Raw genomic sequence first — 21,032 nt, 5'->3', positions numbered from 1 at the left:
GCACGGGTCTCAGTACTGCACTGTATGATTACATTGGAAAATAAGCGTCTATTCAGGCAAACAAACATAAAGAAAGAAACGACTGAATATAACTTTAATTTAAAAAAAAAAAAAAAGAAAAAGTAAAGTCCAACAAGCTAGGAAGTGAAATTATATTAAGTGATAACAAAACTCCTGGAGAAAAATACCATCACAGTAACCAGTGATCCCCCTTGGTTTTGATATCATCTTCTCTTCTTTGAATCATGGTCACTGCATAGGAGTGATAACCTAATGTTTGTTTCTGTTCGAGGTGAATTATGTAATGGAGTCCAAGAAACGCAGAGTCTAGGTTATACTTCTTGTTTGTTTCTTTTGGTATACACATGGCATACACATTGTTCAATGGGCAAATAAAATCTGAATGGTGAAGTACCGCACACTTATTCTGGCGGATATGTTGGAATAACTCTCCAGTAATAAATATTTTTCTGTAGATTTAATTTCACCATTGTGTGAATACACACTGAAGTCAGATGTGGAAAAAGACCACCCGGAGTGTTGAAAATGAGCCCTTTGAAGGTGCTTGCTTTTGAAAGGCTGATATTTTCCAAAGATGAGAATTGTGTCCCTGAAATTTATGAGCATTCTTAAGGGATTTGTAAGGGAGAGGATTAGGGTTAGTGAAGTCTCCACAGGAATGGAAAACATGCAGCATGAAAAGACACCTAATTCTTTCCCTCTCTTTTTTTTTTTTTTTCCTGAAGAAGACTAATGTGCATGTTTGAGAACAAATATTTTAATAGTAATACATTATTACTTTTTAACACATTACAATACTGCAAAATCCCTTAACAAAAATAATGACATTTAATAAATAGATTCAAGTCACATATCCCTGATTTGCCTTTGAAAGTCAGAGCCAGCATTGCATAGGGCAGCATACAACAGCTGGAAAGAAGAAGGGCCCCATTCTCTGGCAAGCACTTGCTGGATGACATACTCTGTCTGAGTTTAAAGGGTTTCCTGAGGAGTCAGAACACAGGGTGTTCGTGCTTGTTCTTCCCAGTCCTGCTTCAAGGTCCTGTTATAGTCCGGGATCACTCCCACCAACCAACCTGGCCAGGCAACTGAAGAAGCACTGAACAGCTAGACCAGATTAACGAGGACATCCTTTTAGTCCACTCAACAGTTGATGCTTGAGGAAGTGGGCAAAGGAATCCTCACGGTGAGGATTGTCCTTACTTTGTCAGTGGCATGGTTCCATATTGTATTTTTGCAGAAAAAATCTAGACATGTTTGGGGGAATGCTATGGGAGAGAGAAGTTCCTTACCGGAAGGAATGACGGATGTTCCTTAGACAAAGGAACATGTTTTGAGGGAGGAAGAAATTTTAGCCTTATGGATAAAGACCATTCCGTGCTGCTTGACCTTAAAGCTGGGGAACAAATCCTGAGCCTGTTTAATCTACTGCTGTAGGAACCAGAAGCCTCTAGAAGGTGATGATAGTGGGATAAAGAGGCAAGTAGTTTTGGGGAGAAGCACCCCTGTAGGGACCAGTCAACACCTGGAATGCAATTTGATGTTCAAGGAAGCAGCTAATCCTCAATTTGTGTAATTCATGTAACTGAAATGAAAACTCCCTTTTTATGGGATATGAGAATTTGTCCAGCATGAATTTATACTTTCCTTATTGTCTTAAAGTTCATGCCCTTGCCTTCCTCTGCAATTGAAAACTAAATATATTTGGAAAATATTCCTACAGACCTTATTTATCTGAACAATTTGTCCAGACTTCAATAGGACTGTGAGTAAGAACTGGAGTGGATGTGTGCTTTGAAACAGTTCTGTATCTCTCTAATCTTGTTTTGTCAAATGTTGTTTGACGAGGCTCGGAAGTTACTTTAGCAGACTTATGTAGGAAGAACACATTTTTAGGAGAAGACTGGCTGTTCCTTCTTGGCTTTGATTTATCTGCATACTGAAATATGCATGTTTGTGAGATGGAATCTTTTAATCCGTATCCCTCTAATTTGCCATCTTTTGTTGCATCTGCGTATTTCCCTTCTTGATAACTCCTGTTATGAGCATTTTTGTAAGCTTGTAAAAAAATTTCTGCACTTTTAAGCCAAGAATTTACATAAAAAGCAAAAATGTTGTATAAAAGGCTGTTTTAAATAAGTATTAGCAAAACAGTGAGTCAGGGAACAGTTACTTAATTAGCTAGAGACTTGTTATCTAACAGCTGAAGAAATTCTCATTGGGGAAGATAACTGATTTTGTACTCATGTAACACTTTAGATATAAATTCAAAATCTCAATAATAAAAAAACCACACACTCTTTATCACTTAGGATGCTCTTTAGACTTTTAATTACAACAGTGTATACGTTGGCTTCTGCCTTTTAGCAGTATATCGGATGACATTTGCACCCCCGTGCCCAAGGTGAAGAACTGAGGGCTGTACTGTAGAACCTGTATCACAAATCTACATCTAGAAAACACGTATGAGAATTTTTCTGTTAAAAGTCTTCCAGTTTCCACTAGCACCCACTGCATATGCTGAAGCATCATTTAAATCCCATAGTGGTAAAGATAAAGGTGTGATATCGAGTTGCTGGAGCGAGTGCAGAGGAGGGCAACGAAGCTGGTGAAGGGCCTAGCAGACAAATCATATGAAGAGCAGTTGAAGGAGCTGGGACTGTTTAGTTTGAGGAGGAGGAGGCTGAGGGGAGACCTCATCACTCTATACAACTATTTGAAAGGACACTGTAGAGAGGGTGGTGCTGGTCTCTCCTCACAGGTAATTAATGACAGAACCAGAGGGAATGGCTTCAAGCTCCAACAGGGTAGATTTAGACTGAACATTAGGAAAGAACTTTTCACAGAAAGAGTGGTCGGGCATTGGAATAGACTGCCCAGGGAGGTGGTTGAGTCACCATCCCTGGATGTGTTTAAGAGACGTTTAGATGTGGTGTTGGGGGATATGGTGTAGGGGAGAACTTTGTAGAGTAGGGTAGATGGTTGGACTCGATGATCCTAAGGGTCTCTTCCAACCTAGACAATTCTATGATTCTATGATTCTATGAAAGGTAGCAATAGGCAGAGGTGATTTCTGTAGGTTGTATCACTTACCATGTTACTATGCAAAACTCTTCAAAACTACCTGAGCCTCTAAACTAGCAGTTTCTTCAGTCCATGTGTGTATATTACAGAGAAGGAAATCTCATATTTCTATGCAAATATATGTGCACACTTGGCTGCCGTTCCTTATTTTGCAGATTGGTAGTGTACCAGCAGTGCAACATCTGTTTTGCAAAGGATACATAAAACTGAGGATAGAATAAAGTTGGTTGTACCCTGCATCCTGTACAGTAGTGTTTCTGTCTACTACAAGAATAATAAGCAGAGCTGTAGTCAGAAACATTCCACTTAAAGCAAGAAGTTTTATTTTGGTTTTCAGTTTCCCTGATCTATTTATCAAAGATACAAAAAACAACGATGGCAGAAAAAACAGTATTATTTTGAACTTAAATACAGCTTCCATTGACAGTAATATAGCTAATAATAAATATCTGTTGTAGCTGAATATTAAAATCACAGCTGGGAGAAATAAGGCTTCATTGCTACATTAAACAATCTAATCACAATTTTTACTCTGTTATTTACTACTGAAGGGACTAAAATCATGGTATCTGACTCATAACACATTAGTCTGAGGTGAAGAAAATACTACATGGTATTCACTGACCTCAGGGGATGCGGGAAACTTCCATGACTCATTTTATATCAGCATATATTAAGTTTCAAAACCATAGATACACTCCCCCAGGTATTAAAGTATCTATATATCTGCCTTAAAACATAAATTCCCTGAGAAATAACAGACATGAGCCTAAATATACATAAAATAGGTCTCAATCCTTTGCTGGACTTGAACCTTAATGACTATGGGGTGAAGCAGCAGAAAAAAAAATGATTAAACTGATAAATTGATACATACATAGATAAAAGCAGTTACTCACAAATCCAGAGAATTGCTGTAGTAGCCCACATTTTAAATAGATGGTAGATTTAAGAATAATACTTCAAATCAGTAATAAGTACAAAAATCATTTATAAGCAATTTCATACAGAATATTTAGGATATTTATAAATAAGTATACTTTCAAACTTTCAAAAGGAGGCCAAAGACTTAGAAAAGGCATCTAGTAAAGAAAGAATTGATTTTTTTCAGAGAATCATAGAATCATTTAGGTTGGAAAGGACCTTTAAGATCATAGAGTCCAACTGTTTCAGCTAAGAATATTTCATTTTTAAGAATAATGAATTAAAAAAAAGTGCTTCTCTTGTTGCTTCTTCTAGTAGCTGAAAATATTTTACATGTCTGGACTGCAAAGCTAGAAGAAGATGCTGAAATGAAGGGAATGTATTGTATTCTTAATCCAAGAAAAGATGTTGGGCTCAGTTTAGTTGCCCACACAGTGGTGTCTCATGTCATCTGAGATCCTATGGAGTCTCTTGCCCGACTTCTGGGTGCTGTCGCATAGGAGCATGATCTCCTATTGATCTCGTGTAGTATTCCTGATCTAAACTCGCTGTGGTTTTAGAGCTGTTGCAGAGGGTAGGGTTTCTTCTGGTTCTGATCGTCTGGAATATGATCTTTTTGCTGGATTTCATTACCTGCCTGTCACTCAAGGCCAGATACTTGCTTTATATGTTCCATGATTTACCAGAGCTACCCTGGTCTGCTTCATCAGCAGTATACGATGAGCCTTCATTTAGGTTTGTAGACTATAATAAATAAGTCATCTTATACATCTCATGTTTTTTACAATGAATTGTGTCTCCCCTCGTCCCCTGTGATGTTCTAATGTTTTGTATCTTTCTTTTAGGTTGGTTGTTACTTGAAGACCCCTAAATACCCAATTTGGTTGGTATGCAGTGAAAGCCACTTCAGTGTGCTTTTTTGTTTGGAAAAGGATTTACTAGGTGACTGGAAAACAGAGCGGAGATTTGATCTATATTATTATGATGGCTTGGCCAACCAGGAAGAAGAAATACGGTTAACGGTTGGTATGTACCACTCAGTTACTCTGCATTTCATCTCTGATGGTGGCAACAGCATCACATCAAAAAAGAAGAATCCAATAATACAAACAACAATGGTCTCAGGCATTGAAGATTATCTGTGTGCCTATTTCCAAATTTCCGTAATTAGTTTTGACAATTAATTGGGAAGTTGGATTTCATACAGAAATTTTGAGAATAAGCTCTTGAAAAGGGTTAAAAGGGAGCATGTGCTTCTTTATACAGCCTCGTAAATCTTTCAGTGACACTGTTTTCCAAGGAACAGATTGTGATCTGCCCTGTTCAGGCTCCCAGGACTATAAACCATATTTAACTACTCCCATTCTCATTCACATCTTCTCACATCGTTTCTACAGGCAGAAAGTACAAGTTTCCTGTTCCTCAACACTACGTGCCTGTAGTAAAATGAGCAGAGAGGGTGAGGAAGCGTGAAATCCTTGCTTCCAAAACCAGCTACTTCAGAAGATGGCAGGAGTCTGCTAACAAAGTCTAGTCTCTTACCTGCCTGTAAGCATACCTGGAAACACAAGCATGCAAAAAGTCTTCTGAACTGTTACACTCATTTTTTTCAGAAAATCGTGCCAAATTATGCAGCTGCTCTTACAGTAATTACGTATTTCTCCAACTGGAAGGCACTTGGACAAGAAGTATTCTGATGCTTAGAAAGCTCCTACTTATTGCCACATTAAGATATTCTTGACCACTAAATTCCTATTTGCTAATAATATCCTACTTATCTTTTATTTTCTTTCCTTCAGTATATTTATGCAATCTAATCAAATTCCTTCTCAATCTTAAGGAGCCACTTTATTGTCGTCCACTTTTTAAGCTGTCTGTACTCCTTATTTGCACTTACATTCTGGTTCTTGGACAGGAGTAGTTATACACGGCTGTTGTATGTTCTAATTGAGTCCATGTGGCAAAGCTGGTTGTATGGTGGCAGTGCTGGGGGCTTTAGCATCTCACAAGATCTGGTAGTGAATTCAGTTGTCTTTGTGCCTGTTTTTTATCCTTTTATTTTAATTAAAATCCCTGTCATTCTATTGTAGGGATCGCATTATATATTATCTCAAATAACTGCTTAACCTTTACAGGACTATAGTTCCAAACTGGTTCCCACATGGTGTGTCCCAGATAAAAGATTATTTGTAAGTGACACAGATGATATAGTTCAGCATAGGAGTAGAGAGAGAGACACATTTTTTCTATTGTGTTGTACCATGTAACATGCAGTCCAAAACAGATGTCCTTATCTGTCTTTTCATCATTAATAAATCAGGAATGTTTCCAAAATCCAGAGCTACCAAGCACTCTGTGATCCCGGGGTGAGAAAATGCGTAGAGTTTGTATAAATTTTTCTCTTTACTGTTCAACCTATTGTGGCATAGCTGTATATTTCACCTTAAATACTTAACTTGTATTGAGAGGTGGATATCTCTTTTGTTACGGCTATAGCCTCTTCCAGGGATGTGCCCTAGTAAATCTTTTGTTATCTGTGAAGTTCTGCAAAAGGCTGTAAAATGCAAATAATTTCATCATTCCAGGGAAATGCTTTTCTAGTTCTGGCTCTACAGTAATCCTTTGTTAGGTCTGGAGAAAAACTGAAATTACTTTCCATCCAAAAGGTAACATTGATCATACATCTAAACCGTGCATACAGTACCAGATGGAAAGATCAGAATGCTAAATATCACTGGCATTTCCATTGTGGAAATATCAACAAGCTATTTTGGTTAGGCAGGGTTACCTAGAGACACAACATGAGGTCCCGAGTGCTGCACAGCCACATCTCACTGGTCCTGGTTAGCAGAGCTGTTTGCTTTTCACTAGCAAGAAGGTGAATTCCTTGAAATGGGAATCTTGTTTATAATTAGGAAGATTACAATCGAAGTCACATTTCAGGAAATCTTGAAGAAAGGGAAAAAAGCCAGAAAGAAAGAGTAGAATTACTTTTTGGGGGTAATAGCAATTGCCACTTTGTATGGAAAATTTGGCCTGCTTCTCCTATTCATAACCATTTGCCAAAATGTAGACAAGGAATATGAAGTTCCTTGCTAAAAGCAGGCAGTGCCTGCTAGTGAATTCAACATACTATCCTAAACAGAGGAAGGTTCTTTACTTCTTTCCATTGGGGTAGAAATTTCTGATAGGCAGAGAAGGAAAACAAGCCGGCGTGTCTAAATTAATAACCCTCTGCATTTTGCTCATCTTCTTTTTTCAGCTGTTTAGGGACTGAGTGGAGATTCTGGGGGTTTTGTTATATGTCACAGAGAATACTTGCATGAAAGAGTGTGTTGTACTGCTCAGAGAGATACTGCTTCTCCTTTCTAGTATATACAGTTAACGCCTACCTATGTTAACATTTACAATATGTTGTCTCCAAGTGAAGAAACAGGGACTTTTTGTACAATCTGTTTTAATAAATCATTCTTACATCTCATTGGTGCATACCTTCCACTTAGTACTTTGCTATAGCCTTGGGGAAGAGTGGCTGGAAAAGTGCCCAGTGATAAAAGGCCCCGGGGCTATTTAAAAGACGTGTAGGTGTGGCACTTAAGGACATGGTTCAGTGGTGGACTTTGCAGTGTTAGGTTTACGGTTGGACTCGATGATCTTAAAGGTCTTTTCCAACCTAGATGATTCAGTGATTCTGTGTTTTTAAAAAGCAGCTGAATAACTGCTATGAAGACTGTAACTGAATTTCTCAGAAGATTCTTCCAGAGCCATAGGCACCATCCTCAGCCCCTTTGCAGATCCCACAGAAGATAGCACTGCAGTGAAATTAGCAGAAGTTCATATGCTGGAGACATCTAGGGAACAGTTTTTTCTGCACAGTTAAGATGAGATTGTTCCAATGTGCAAAAGTGTTCTGGAAAGGTGATTAATAAAACATCACTTTCTAAGGTTGCCGTTTAAAATATGAACAGTGTTTCTTCTTTCAGGAATTGTCTGTTCAGATTCCACTCTTCTGAACCTGTGCTCATCATACCTCCTGAATAGCAAGTTTGTCTGTGATTGTGCTGGCACTCAGTTTCTCACTACCCTTAGCTTAGAACAGAAGTGAAGATATAAGAGATCATAGAATCATAGAATAGTTTGGGTTGGAAGGGACCTTTAAAGACCATCTAGTCCAACCCCCTGCAAAGAGCAGGGACATCTTCAACTAGATCAGGTTGTTCAGAGCCCCGTCCAACCTGACCTTGAATGTTTCCAGGGATGGGGCATCTACCACCTCTCTGGGCAACTTGGGCCAGTGTTTCCCCACCATCATTGTAAAAAAATTCTTCCTTATATCTAGTCTGAATCTCTCCTCTTTTAGTTTAAAAGCATTACCCCTTGTCCTATCGCAACAGGCCCTGCTAAAAAGTCTGTCTTTCTTATAAGCCCCCTTTAAGTACTGAAATGCCACAATAACGTCTCCCCGGAGCCTTCTCTTCTCCAGGCTGAACAACCCCAACTCTCTCAGCCTGTCCTCATAGCAGAGGTGCTCCATTCCTCTGATCATTTTTGTGGCCCTCAATGGAAGAGTGTAACATCAATGTGCCTTGCTCCAAATGAGTTATATGAAACATTTTAACACAATTTGTTAGTTAATTGACGTAGCTAAATGTTCCTTGCCTGCTGCTCTAAGATACACATTTATTGACTTTTTTTTCCCTATTCCTTTGTATGAAAAACCTCCATTCAAACCTCCTGGTTGGAAGAACTCAGGTCTAAAAGTGACAAAATCCAGTAAGTTGGCAATGACTGGGAAGGACACCCTTGCCATATGCCTATCCTGCTACCGGTACTATGGTCAGGACAGTGTTTCTTCTTACTTTGTGGAGATCCAGACTATCAGAATCAGAATCTATGAGAAAACTGCCGGTACTTTATGTACTTCTAAATATTGTCTATTTCCTACTACTCCAGCCCTTACAGTCATTCAGAGTTTTCTGTGTGTATTTATACCAAGAAGACCAACAGGCAAGGGAGAGCCAGGTCCTTGCTGTGACACAAGGAAGTCAGATCTATCTGAGACTGGCAGCTGGGAATGTAAGAGCAATTGCCTCCCATCCTGTCTACATCATTCTCAGTGAAGCAGACCCATATCCCACACCCTGTCTTGGCATCATTTGTTTCTCTCAACCTGTCCATTGGCTGGATGATGGACAGAAAAAGAAGAAAAAAACAAAAACCCTAATCTGCTGCAGTTTAAAATGTTATACTCCAAAACAGGAAACAGCTGAGCAGACTGACATCCAAGCTGGTCGCAGGATGTTTTCTCTCTGGGAAGTTCAGCGACTACTTTCACTGTTGACAGATCCAGTGTCTGAGACACTGACCTCTCTGTTTTCCCCGGAACAGTGCAATTGCCTCTCCATCCCAAAGGAATGCTCACAGCCTGTGCTAGCTCTCTTATATCCAACACAACTCCCTGTCTTCTCCCATCTGTGCACCGCTTTCTTGACAGTTGAGGGACAGTCTTCTTTTCCAGGGTGAAAGAATCTTAACCCAGTTTGGACTGGGCTTGGGATTTCCTATTCAAGGGTAGAACTACCACTGTCCTTCTTATTTGAGTGATGAAAATTGCTTTCTAAGTAATTATGACATCAATTTCAAAATAAAAACCTCAAGGTAGCCCTCCAGCATATTCTTTCACCTTCTAATCCATGTTTTCCTTGAAACCATCTCTATATTAGTAAACTAACTAGGGTCAGGGCATGAATCTGAACACGGTCCCATGGTCATCCTGACTGATAAGTAGTCATCACAATTCTGACTAAGTTTCTGGCCCAGAACAACTAATACTGGGCACAATCTGGGGATCATTCCCAACAGCAAGTTTGCATTCAGTCCCCCCCTTTCAGCCTTTAGCCTGCCATCTCATGAACAGGCAGCAGACCTTGAGCTAAAAGGGTTCAAGATGACAAAGCCATGAGTGCCACACTGTCCACTCTAAGGTCAGCTCTAAAGCCCATGCTATTTGCAAACAGCCATAGTCATGGTAGCTACACTGAGCATTCCTGGCCCTGTCTGGTCACTCTGTTCAGATGGTGCGAATAAGGGCATGAGAGAGAATTTAGGTGCCAGAAGGGCTCACCTTCCAGGATATTTCAATCCAAAGTAGATACGTGCCTATTGGCAGCCAGGAGATTTACAGCGGGAGTGGTAGCCCATCACTTCCATGGGTGGGATTCCTAGAAGCTACTGCAGTATTCGATGTGGATAGAAATATACTCCAGCCACTAATAATGTCTGATATGTCTCTGCAGACACAACTCAGATGTGCACTGAAGATAAAGAAAATGATCTTACTCCTCCACTTGAGCATTGTATTAGGACAAAGTAAGTAAAAACTACATTTTTTTATTACAGATATTTTCAATTATTGATATAAATAATATACGTAAGGCGGGAGTGTGATAAAATATTGCAGCAAGTAATCTTGCAAAATTACTGCTTCAATCATAAAGGATCTCAGTACGCCAGGCTGGGATAACGTGTATTCTACATTTTGTTGTGTGCTGTTGTAGTTAACATCAAACTGGCTAAGACGTTAGAGGAGCCTTCCTTACACCACCAAGAGCTGACTGAACCAAGTTGAGTTTGAGAGCACAACTTGATTTCAATTGATCTAAATTTGGATTCCCAAAAGTGATTGGTTCCTGTCGTAGAGGTATAATGAGAAAAGGATAAAATTTTTACCATCTTCATCAGTCTTTTCTGAAAAATATAATTGCGCTGGGAGACTCGAAGCATTCTCAATGCATGAAGCCCTGTGCTCAGTGGCCTCAGTTTTCTCAAACTTTCGATGTATCCACGGGCAGCACAGAGTTTCTCAAGATGACAAAACACTGTGTTTTTTTGAAGTCATTCTTGACAGTTCTTAGGTCATATTCTCTTCCTAAATACAAGGCCAGTTCCTGTCATGTTAAGATTTTCATGGCCGTTCTGAGGCCTATGTGGTATTAAATGATGGACTTTTAAGGAGTTTATCCAAGTCATACCGAAGTTAATGAGAACATTTTCAGTTTAGCGAGAAAGAAGCAAAAAGGGGAAAATTAACTGGGTAAAAAAAATCAGCTTCATATCAACTCCACAAGTAGGACTTTGAAAGCTGCTATCTGAACATCTTTGGAGCAAGAAGTAAAAGCCTCATTGTCAAAGAGCGTAACATTTGTTCAATCAGCAAGCCAAGCAGTTTCAGATTTCTCTTGTAATTTCCCTCCTCTCCTTGCCACGATTCTTCCTGTAAAAAACACCCCCCAAAAATGAGGACAGCGGCTGCCAAACAGTGTGTTCATGCAGGGCTGCCATTAGAAAGTTACAGAAAAGCAGAAGAGGCATTCTGTAACATGACAGCCGTGACATCGGTCCCGGCCCTGCTCGTATGGATTGCATTGCTTCCTCTGTTCCGGTGACACATAAGCACGAGTATAAACTAAGACAGGTAATACGTAACCTCAGAAACCCACACATTGGGGTGAATAATGCATGCGACTACTTAAAGTTGCTCTTAGAACATCTTCCGTTCCTGGCATTGCATCAAAGTTACACAGTTTTGGTAATGGTGATGTTTGTTTATATAAATTCCATGCTTTAATCTCCTGGAGAAGTAAATTACCAGCAAATTCCAGTGTCAATTTATTTTGTTTGTACCATTCTCAGGACATGGCTGATTTACCCTGATCTGTCTGGCTCCTTGTTTTCACTATTCTCCGTTTGCTTTGAGCGTATTTATTTAAGCATGGCCTTGCTGCTAAAGGTTCTTCATGTTATATTTTTCCTTTTAGTTTTGAGAACGTTTTTTCCAAATATGAAACAGTATATAAGGAAAAGTAAAAACAAACCAAACTAACCAATATTTTAACAAACTGGGAGATACAAATGTTTTCTATCATACAACTATGGAAAAAACTCCTATAGTAATTTTTAGTAAAACAACAAAGAGCCGTTACTTCTTTTGACCAAGCATTCATAATGAAGCTCCTTATCAAACCTTTCTCATCAAAAAAAGCAGGGTAAGTTCTCAGGCAGTGTAGAGAATTTCTCAGTCTGAACAGTCAGAACTGAGAAGATTAGCTATTGTTTCCAAATGTTGATTGGAGTTTTTCCTTTCATTCACATGACTCAATTCTGTTTTAGTCCGTGAAAAACCTTACCTATTGTTTACCCCAATACCTGAATGCCATTGTTCTCTGGTGCATTGAGTTATATGCCTGACATCTGCCTGCTGTTTGTTCCCTTGTCCTCTCCCGAAGAGAAAATTGCATGTGTAATAGATTGTTTCTATATTTAGTTTTTTTTCATTATTATTATTATTATCATCAGAAGAGACGAGTTGTTTTGCTTCTGCAGAAGGAAGAGGCTCATGTTTTTAGCCCCTATTCTATAAAATGTCAGAAGAGTGAGATTTGGGTTTACAGCAGGTAACACTTCAGATGGCTGGAACGGCTCGTCACCAACAGGTATCACTTTAACCTGCAGGCTCCCAACCAGAGTCAGTACAAGTCCATGTGCTTTTATTGTGGCTTAGACATCTGTAGAAACAGTCAGATTCTGACCAAGAGATGTCTGGAATGTGCATCCCTGGGTTGTTTGGGAGATGCCGTGCAGACGTCTTATCCCATTCTTCCCTGAAGAATACTCTTATATCACAGTCACGATTCTCGGCATCTCTCTGCACTGGCGGAAATAACATCTGTTAGCTCTCCCTGAGGGGAATAAAACTTTGATCTGATATTATAATCTGAATTCAGCTGTATATTTTGTTAACCCTCCAGCATCAGCTCTCCTCTGTGGTAGCGGAGCTGTATGATACATTAGTTCACCCGTTTGGCTTTGAAGTGGGACATCCAGTGGAAATTTAGTGGGTGAGAGGAGAGCATGGGCATTTCATCCTGAATTATTGGTGTGCTCTAAAACAATACCAAATGATTAGTACAGGAGATGATACTCTCTGAATGTTATTCCAGACTGAGCATTGTTCAGGGCCTGAACCAGTTCCTCTTGGGTTCCCGTTAACTCCATGACCCTTGGGTGAGGTTGCAGTGGAACCAAATGGGTCAAATGTAGTTTTCATGTTGCTAATCTGATAAATGATAATTGAATCAGCAGCTAGAATCTGGGTTCCATTTCAATTACATTGTGGCAGGATAGTTTTGGGAAATGATCACATTGCATTGTCCGGACAGTTTTATTTCTGTCTGTAAAGAAGAGACTTGTCCAGCACCTGTGAGTGAGGTTCCTCACTGTCTGACACCTGTTCTTGTGCAGATTCAATAGTGGAAAAGTTTTGGATCCATTTCCATAGAAGCACGCAGCCAAAGACTGCTTTTCAGTCTGCAAACGGCTCAGCAGAAATGGTTTGAAAATAAAGACAGGAGATAAGGCTTGTTATGAAAGTTACCTTGAATCTTGCTTCAAAGTATAATTTTCTGTTTAAGCTCTTTATTGAAAGCCTGTTTTAAAAAAGGCCAGTTCCACGCTACGTAGCAAGAAGCAACGTCTTAAGCCACAACAGCAAAAGCGCTATCAGCATGTGTAGATATTTTCACAGATTTCATTCGGTGTCTTTAGGCCTCTGTGGGGTCTCTGTGGGTCCCTCTCAAAGCATTAATCACCCTGGTGAGGTAGAAGGCGGTGCCTTGGAAGACTGTTCAGGGATGATTTGATGGCGTTACCTGAAAAATCCCATGGCGATTGTACTTCCCACTTGCGTTTGGTTGTTCTGGAGGTGATATTCTGAACCTCTGGTTCACAGCTGGTTCACAGCTCTTGCTACTGGTGAATGCCAGATGAGGTCGAATATCCTTAGCTAGAACATACCCTAGTTTTAGCTTACGATGTGAGACATCACTTTTGTGTATTCCTACTAAGCTCTGGAATGAGGACAGTCCTTCTGCAATTTTTTTAATTTTTATTTTCTCAGCAAAATAAAAAAAGGAAAAATTTCACAACAGCTCTCAGATGGTCACTTTCTTTGAGACTTTGCACTGAATACTGCATGAATTCAGATTTTGGTTTCATTTTACACTTAACTGACTTGCTCAGCGAATGGACTGAGCTGCCATACCCTTGCTGACACATTCTTTCCTCGGTGACAGAAAGAATGTGGTGCTCTGGCAACTCACTGTTGTCTCCACCCCCTCACCAATGTCTTACTGCTGTGCACATGCACTCTGAGACAGATTTTCAAAACATATAAATACTTGACACTGGGAATGCAATAGCTTAGTTCTCAGAAGTTGTGGACCATGAACTTGCAAATATGAGAAATGCCACCGACAAGGGTGCAATTCATGCAATGGATGACTCTGACTGTATAGTAAGTTGACTCACTTCAACCCAGTAAGGTCACTGGAGAGCATCATCCTGATTTCATAGAATCATAGAATGGTTTAGGTTGGAAAGGACCTTGAAGATCATCCAGTTCCAACCCCCCCTGCCATAGGCAGGGACACCTCCCACTAGACTAGGTTGCCCAAGGCCACGTCCAGCCTGGCCTTGAACACCTCCAGGGATGGGGCCTCAACAACCTCTCCGGGCAACCTGTTCCAGTGCCTCACCACCCTCAAAGTGAAAAACTTCTTCCTAATGTTTAATCTGAACCTGCCCTCTTCCAGTTTAAAGCCGTTCCCCCTCATCCTATCACTACATGCCCTAGTAAAAAGTCCTTCCCCAGCTCTCTTGTAGGCCCCCTGGAAGGCCCCAATAAGATCTCCCTGGAGCCTTCTCTTCTCCAGGCTGAATAGCTCCAACTCTTTCAGCCTCTCCTCATAGGAGAGGAGCTCCAGCCCTCGGATCATCCTCGTGGCTCTCCTCTGGACAGGCTCCAGCAGGTCCATGTCCTCCTTATGTTGGGGACTCCAGAGCTGGATGCAGTGCTCCAGGTGGGGTCTCACGAGAGTGGAGTAGAGGGGCAGAATCACCTCCTTTGACCTGCTGGCCACACTTCTGATGCAGCCCAGGATATGGTTGGCCTTCTAGGCTGCCATCGCACATTGCTGGCTCATGTTGAGCTTCTCGTCAATCAGCATCCCCAGGTCCTTCTCCTCAGGGCTGCTCTCCAGCCATTTGTGCTTGGGATTGCCCCGACCCAGATGTAGGACCTTGCACTTGGCCTTGTTGAACTGCATGAGGTTGGCTTGGGCGCACCTCTCCAGCCTGTCCAGGTCCCTCTGGATGGCATTACTCCCCTCCAGCGTGTCACTGAGTCTTGGTTTAGATCGTTGTCTTCTGCCATGATTTGAAGAGACATTTGTTGACAAATGCAGGATTGATACCTTCCAGTGTTGGTCACATTCCTGGAGTGGGCAGCTGAGCAGTAGCAGCCAACACACAGCCTGGAATTAAAAACATGGAAGGTTTGGCAACACTGTTCTCGGTATACATCCTTAGTGTTATTCTGAAGAAAGAATGAGAGGAAAGAAAAACCAAAACCTCAGCACAGGAGAAGCAAAACATTGCCATTAAAGTGAGACGGTGAATGCCTCGAAGGAACAAAGGTCAGGAGCAAAGATAGCTGCTAAACGAAATTATCTGGTCTCAGGGTCTGAGAGTCACAGAGTTCCCATTCTGAGGCCTGCCTGTATAGGAGTGTGCGAATTGCCTCGTAACAGCTGATACAGCATTCTCGTTATGTAGGGTTAATTCCCTATTTTGGGTATTCCCTACAGTCTTTGCAACACGAAGGTACTTGATCTGAATCAGCTGCTGCTGAGGACTCTCTATTGCCTAAAAGAGACTGGAGGAAGGATAAAGAGACAGACCTCCAAACTGAGGCACATAAAATTAGGGGTCACAGGTACCTCAATTCTGTTCCCTTCCCTTTGAGAAGATGTGGTTAGTTACCCCAAATGAGTCCATCCTAGTGTCTCTAAGGTTCTTTGGGTGGTTGAGGGGTGTTGGGTTACCTTTCCAATGACCTGATTAACTGATGGGTGTAAAACGATTGCTTTCATTTCTAGGTGGCAAGGAGCTGTTATTGACTGGAATGGCACAGAACCAATCTTGTGACTGACCTGCCCTGCCCTTTATTTGTAAAGACAAAAAGGAAATGACTGAATTAGCACATTCCTATTCCCACCAATACAGGAAATAGGACAAGAGTTGTGCCGTTTGAGATGAGGAAGAATGACATGGTTTGCAGACTGGAAGAGTTTCACCTCAATCACCTCGTGCTTCAGATATTTTGCTTATAATATAAACAACACTTACGTAAATTCCTTGTCACTGCCTTTAACGTACAGCTTCTGAAAGTTGACTGAGTTTCCACCACCCAATCAAGGTTACAGATGAAGCAGTGAAGTCGTCAACGTCCCCTTGAGGTCTCTTTCTGGATCCACTCTGTATCCTGCAATTGTTTCAAAGCATCTGACGAAAGATGCTGAACCCAGATTTCGGTCACCGTACATGCCTTCACTGTGCTGCCTAGTTCTTCGCTTACAAAACTCCAGTGAAAGTATAAAATATTATCCAAGAAATAAATATTCTCTTCTTTACCTGATAATAGGAAGTCTGATTTTGTGCTAAACAGATTGGTAACCATATGGGCTTTTCAGAGAAAACCTGACCTAAACAAAGTTGTCTTGTGTCATAAAATTTGCAGTAAAGATCTTGGTTCTGTTTTTACCAGAATAAAAATAATACTAGTGTGTTCCTTATACCGGGTTCCTTATACTAGTACGTTCCTTATACCGGGTGCAATTGGTGTGTAACAGTGCCTCACACCAACGTAGCTCATTTTTCTTTCTGAATGAGAGAAAGCTGTATCGGCATCTTTACATTTATACCATTGTAACTACTTACGCACTCAGGTTTATTTACACCAGAGTGGTAGATAATATCTGTGGTTCGCTTCTTCATAATTACGAGAAAACAGAAGAGCTGTTAGGTTTGAACTTTAAAAGGTGCCTATCTGTGATAGATAACATTTTTCATTATTAAATAAAGTGCATTTACTGAAATGATGTATCATGAGGTATCGAAACAGCAGTTTGTACTCTGAAATAAATTCTTTAAGTGATATATTTTGGCAACACTTTACCAAAATTGGAACGAGTTACTGAACTGAAGATTGGAAAAAATGCCTTGGAAAAAAGGCAGATAAATGCTGTTTCTAGGATTATTCCTCTCTCTTGAGAGTGAGTATTTCATGAGAGTTTAATAAAGAACTTTTACTTTCTGATATTTATCACCTTCTTCCTAGTCAGTATGCAATCTCCGCTGAGTCCTGATAAACTAGTTGTTATTTCCAAAACTGATTTCCAACAAAAATTCAATGTTCTGCGGTGTTTAGTGTAGAGATACCAAACTGACTATGCAAATACAAATCTCGGGGACTTGAGCGAGATTTGGAAACCAACTGACTATAAGCCATAACAGAGTACCAGAAAGGTTTAGATGGTCTCTGGATGAACATCTGTCTCCCTCTTTGCTTCCATTCACATCCAGCTGTCTGTATGTCATAAAGTATCTCAGGGTTTCAGTCATTTTAATTTTATTTAATTCAGTGTAATGTAATTGGTTTGGTTTTGATCAGACAGGCAAAGTGCTTTAAACTTTGTGAGGCGAAGATCTCCCATTCAGCCTCGAAGGTATCAAATCTGAGCTCATTCCTGACTTTGCTTACAGGGGCGTTACATGGCCTCTGGCAAACTCTTTCATCTTTGAGTATACAGGAATATGTTTGTACTGTCAGCTATAGGTGGACTCAATACACTGCCTTTAAGATATGCTCATCATCCATACTTCAAGCAGTCCAGCTTCCCAGGAAGAGCTTGCCTCAGCGTGAGCTGCAGTGCTCCCAGGAGCGGGAGATCCCAAACAGTCAAAGATCCCGGATCCAAAGCCTTTGTTGCTCTTGAAATCACTATGATGAACTATAGTCTGCGCTTTGTTTCGTGAAGCAAATGGTTTGATTTTTCCAGCTACCTCACAGGGCATCTATAATGTAAAATAAGATATTTTTTTTGCAGAATGCATCTGGACAGGAAATAGGGTAGAGAAGAAAAGTGGAGGAAGATTTTTGGAACCAGGTTTAATAAAAAATTCCTTTCTGAATTTTCCAGGCTAGTAAACCATTTACCCAGTGCACCATTTACTCCAAAGCACTGCTTTAAATATGTCAGTTTGGAGATAACCTTCCACTCCCTGATAGAAGAGCAGTAAAGATAAGTGTTCATCTGGGGAAGGAGGGAGCTGCCTTGTGACAGGCCAGATTTTTGTCTGACCGAAATATGGATGTCTACGGTGTGGACATGTTCAGAGGAGCTGTTCTTTGTTCAGAGGAGGGGAGATATCAGGGTGTGATGTATACTTGCTTTAGGATGAGAACTGTGCTCCGGACGGTAGGATGATAAGGTGGGTATAGAGGGAGCCCAACAGGGTTATCTCAAATGGATTTCACCCGTGAAGATGTCAGAATTATTCAGGATATAAGAAAGAGTATAGATTATTGAATAGGTCTTGGAAATAGATTGTGTTTTATGGTTTATCTTGGAGGGCAAATGAAGATGAGGAGGAGCCCTGAACTCTGACCCTCTTTCTAAAACAGGCTGCAAAGAACTCTGAAGCTCCTTCATCCCTGGTTATGGAGGGTACTTTTGTTGAAAATTTCTATGATAACAGAATGTCAGTGAGACAGATCATCTTTACCAGTTATATGTCCTTGTGCCTGCATATATTTGTTCTGCAAATCCCACTGTCCACCTCTCATCTAAGGTGAACTGACTCCAGGTTCACCTGTGCCCTCACTCACAAATGCAGAAAAAAAGCACTTGAATGGCTTCACGAAACCTGTGTGGGGTAATTCCACCAAGCTGGAGCACTGAGAACCTCAGTGTTGCTAAGGTCCTTCCACCATCCTTGCTCCTGGAGTCTAAAAACAGTAACTACCTTCACCAGGGTTCAATGGCAGTGTCCTAACAAGGCAAGAGAGATGGCTCTTGAGATTTGGTAGGGCATCCTTCCACAAGGAGCAAACGTACAACCAGAACATTCATTCAGATCTAGTTGAAAGATCTGAATTCTGCAGATCTAGCTGCAGAAAACAGGTAGAGCATTCCCTTGGCCACTGTCTGCAATGACAAGAAAGCATGTCTATTTTTATTCGATATTAAACACCAGAAGTTATTTCTCTTAAGATATCACAGGGCTTTTTGAGTCAATCAGACAAGGCAATGCAAAATGTTACACGGCAACGCAAAAACCTTTGCACAGATCTGTGCAGAATCATATCCTCTTCCAGCAGCATGCATCTATTTATTTTTAATTATGTTTTCCTCTTCATTCTTTGTCATTTTCTTTTTCATTGCCCAATGAATGTGACTTCCTGAAATGAACAAAACAGCGACCATTTGATAAGTGAGCATTAAAAGACACCGGTGGCATTTGGCATTTGGTCTGTATGTCTTAACTTCATTCTTTTTTCTTCTGTGGTATAAAAAAATATACTCTCTACTGAAAATTGACGCCTTAGCTAACGACATGGCATGTTGTGTATGTAGATGAATATCAAAGCAGAGGTACTATTTTGGTAAGGTGTCATGTATGTCACCTTTGTACAAAATGTATATTTAACTTTGTCTTGTACAGAATGTCCCATACAAATAAAACATTTAAAGCAATGGTTATAGTAACAGCCCAGATTTCCTTCTCTCTTTTTTTTTTTTTTTTGATAATTAATTTGCAAGTGGAAATTAATCTGGGAGACTATAGTATAAATATTTCATGGGCCTCATCGGGTCAGGGAAATAATAATGAAAATTTAAGCCTCTTCTTCTGCGAACAGAACCATGTTGCAGTCGGAGCGGGATGAAGCAGCGCACGCTGACCTCGGTGGTGTTACCCTGTGGCAGCTACAGGAACTTAAACCACCCAGTCTGGAGGTAGTTTAAAGCGTGAGGTACTATCTGCCTCCACGCACACAGGTCCACTGTCCTGTTTGAAGCCTACCCAAGCGGTATTGAGAACTGAAAGATCTCGTTACTCATCGTTGTTTAGTCTGAGTCGCATCTTCCTGATCGAAATCAGGGGAGAGGCAGTCATGTTGCAGAGTTTTATTGGGACTCTGGGCAGGATGGGTACGTGACACACTGAGAAGGTTTCTTATCCATCTGCAGGTCTACTCTACAGCAGAAAGAAAAGGTTTTATTATTATACCAGCAACCACTTGTGAAAAAGTCATCATTGTGGGTAAAATTCTATGATTCTAAATTCAGACTTAATTTGATGAACCTGCTGCTGTTTGTTTTTCTACGTATCTTCCCTCACCATACTGGTCAAAACTGGGAAAACTTTGAGATATGATGACCTACTATCATGAACGTACCTCTGCTGTCACTGTGGGCTTTGTTCCCAGGTAGAGCAAAAGTGACAACTTAAGTCTGTTGTTTTCAAGTCTTCACTTTCCAGAGGCAGACGTCTGTTTGCTTTTATTCCTGCTATATCTAATGGGCTAATGCAAAATGACAGGAAATGGTCACTTTAGAAATCAGAGGAAAGCTGAAGAGCTTGGAAAAAGGACACAGCCATAAGCCAAGTTTTTCAGAAGTGCTAAGTGGCTTAGCGGCTCTAAAGATTCAATTGCTGAAACTGAAGTGCTTGAAGAAGGCGCAATTGTCTAGTGGTGGCTGGGAGCTCCATTAAACCACGAGGACCTCAAATCACTGTTTCTGAAAATTCTGGTACCAATTTTTTGAAGGAGCAAAACAGTCAGTTCTTCAGAGTGCCTACATGATTTGAGGTATGATTACAAAGCCATAATGTGGTACAAAATACAGATTTACCTTATTTTGATAACTCTGTTTCATTTTCCTGTCCCAGGGTAAGTTTGCTATGGAGGAAATTGCCCTGGATTATTTCACGTTGACCACACCTGGGATATGGACAGTTATTGTGGAATAGGTGATAGAAAGTTAACCCACACCAAAGTTTGTCTGGTAATCATTTGTCTCTTCAGTTCATGTTTGTAGATA

General features: G+C 40.6%; 1 protein-coding gene across 1 annotated transcript in view; it reads left to right on the top strand.

Annotated features, from left to right (window-relative positions):
- The window catches only part of MINDY4 (MINDY lysine 48 deubiquitinase 4), an 82,912-nt gene extending 66,358 nt beyond the window's left edge, over nucleotides 1-16,554 (top strand). The window contains exons 16-18 of the mRNA XM_082479458.1: nucleotides 4,875-5,055; nucleotides 10,326-10,398; nucleotides 16,023-16,554. Of these exons, the coding sequence (XP_082335584.1) occupies nucleotides 4,875-5,055; nucleotides 10,326-10,398; nucleotides 16,023-16,071 (303 nt within the window). The 3' untranslated portion in view covers nucleotides 16,072-16,554. The remainder of the gene's footprint in view (nucleotides 1-4,874; nucleotides 5,056-10,325; nucleotides 10,399-16,022) is intronic.
- The last annotated feature ends 4,478 nt before the right edge of the window (nucleotides 16,555-21,032 follow it).

Source organism: Vanellus vanellus, assembly GCF_965231255.1.
Source record: "Vanellus vanellus genome assembly, chromosome: 2".
Lineage (NCBI taxonomy): Eukaryota > Metazoa > Chordata > Aves > Charadriiformes > Charadriidae > Vanellus > Vanellus vanellus.
Note: the sequence above shows the minus strand (reverse complement) of the source record. Positions and strands in the feature narration are given on the sequence as shown.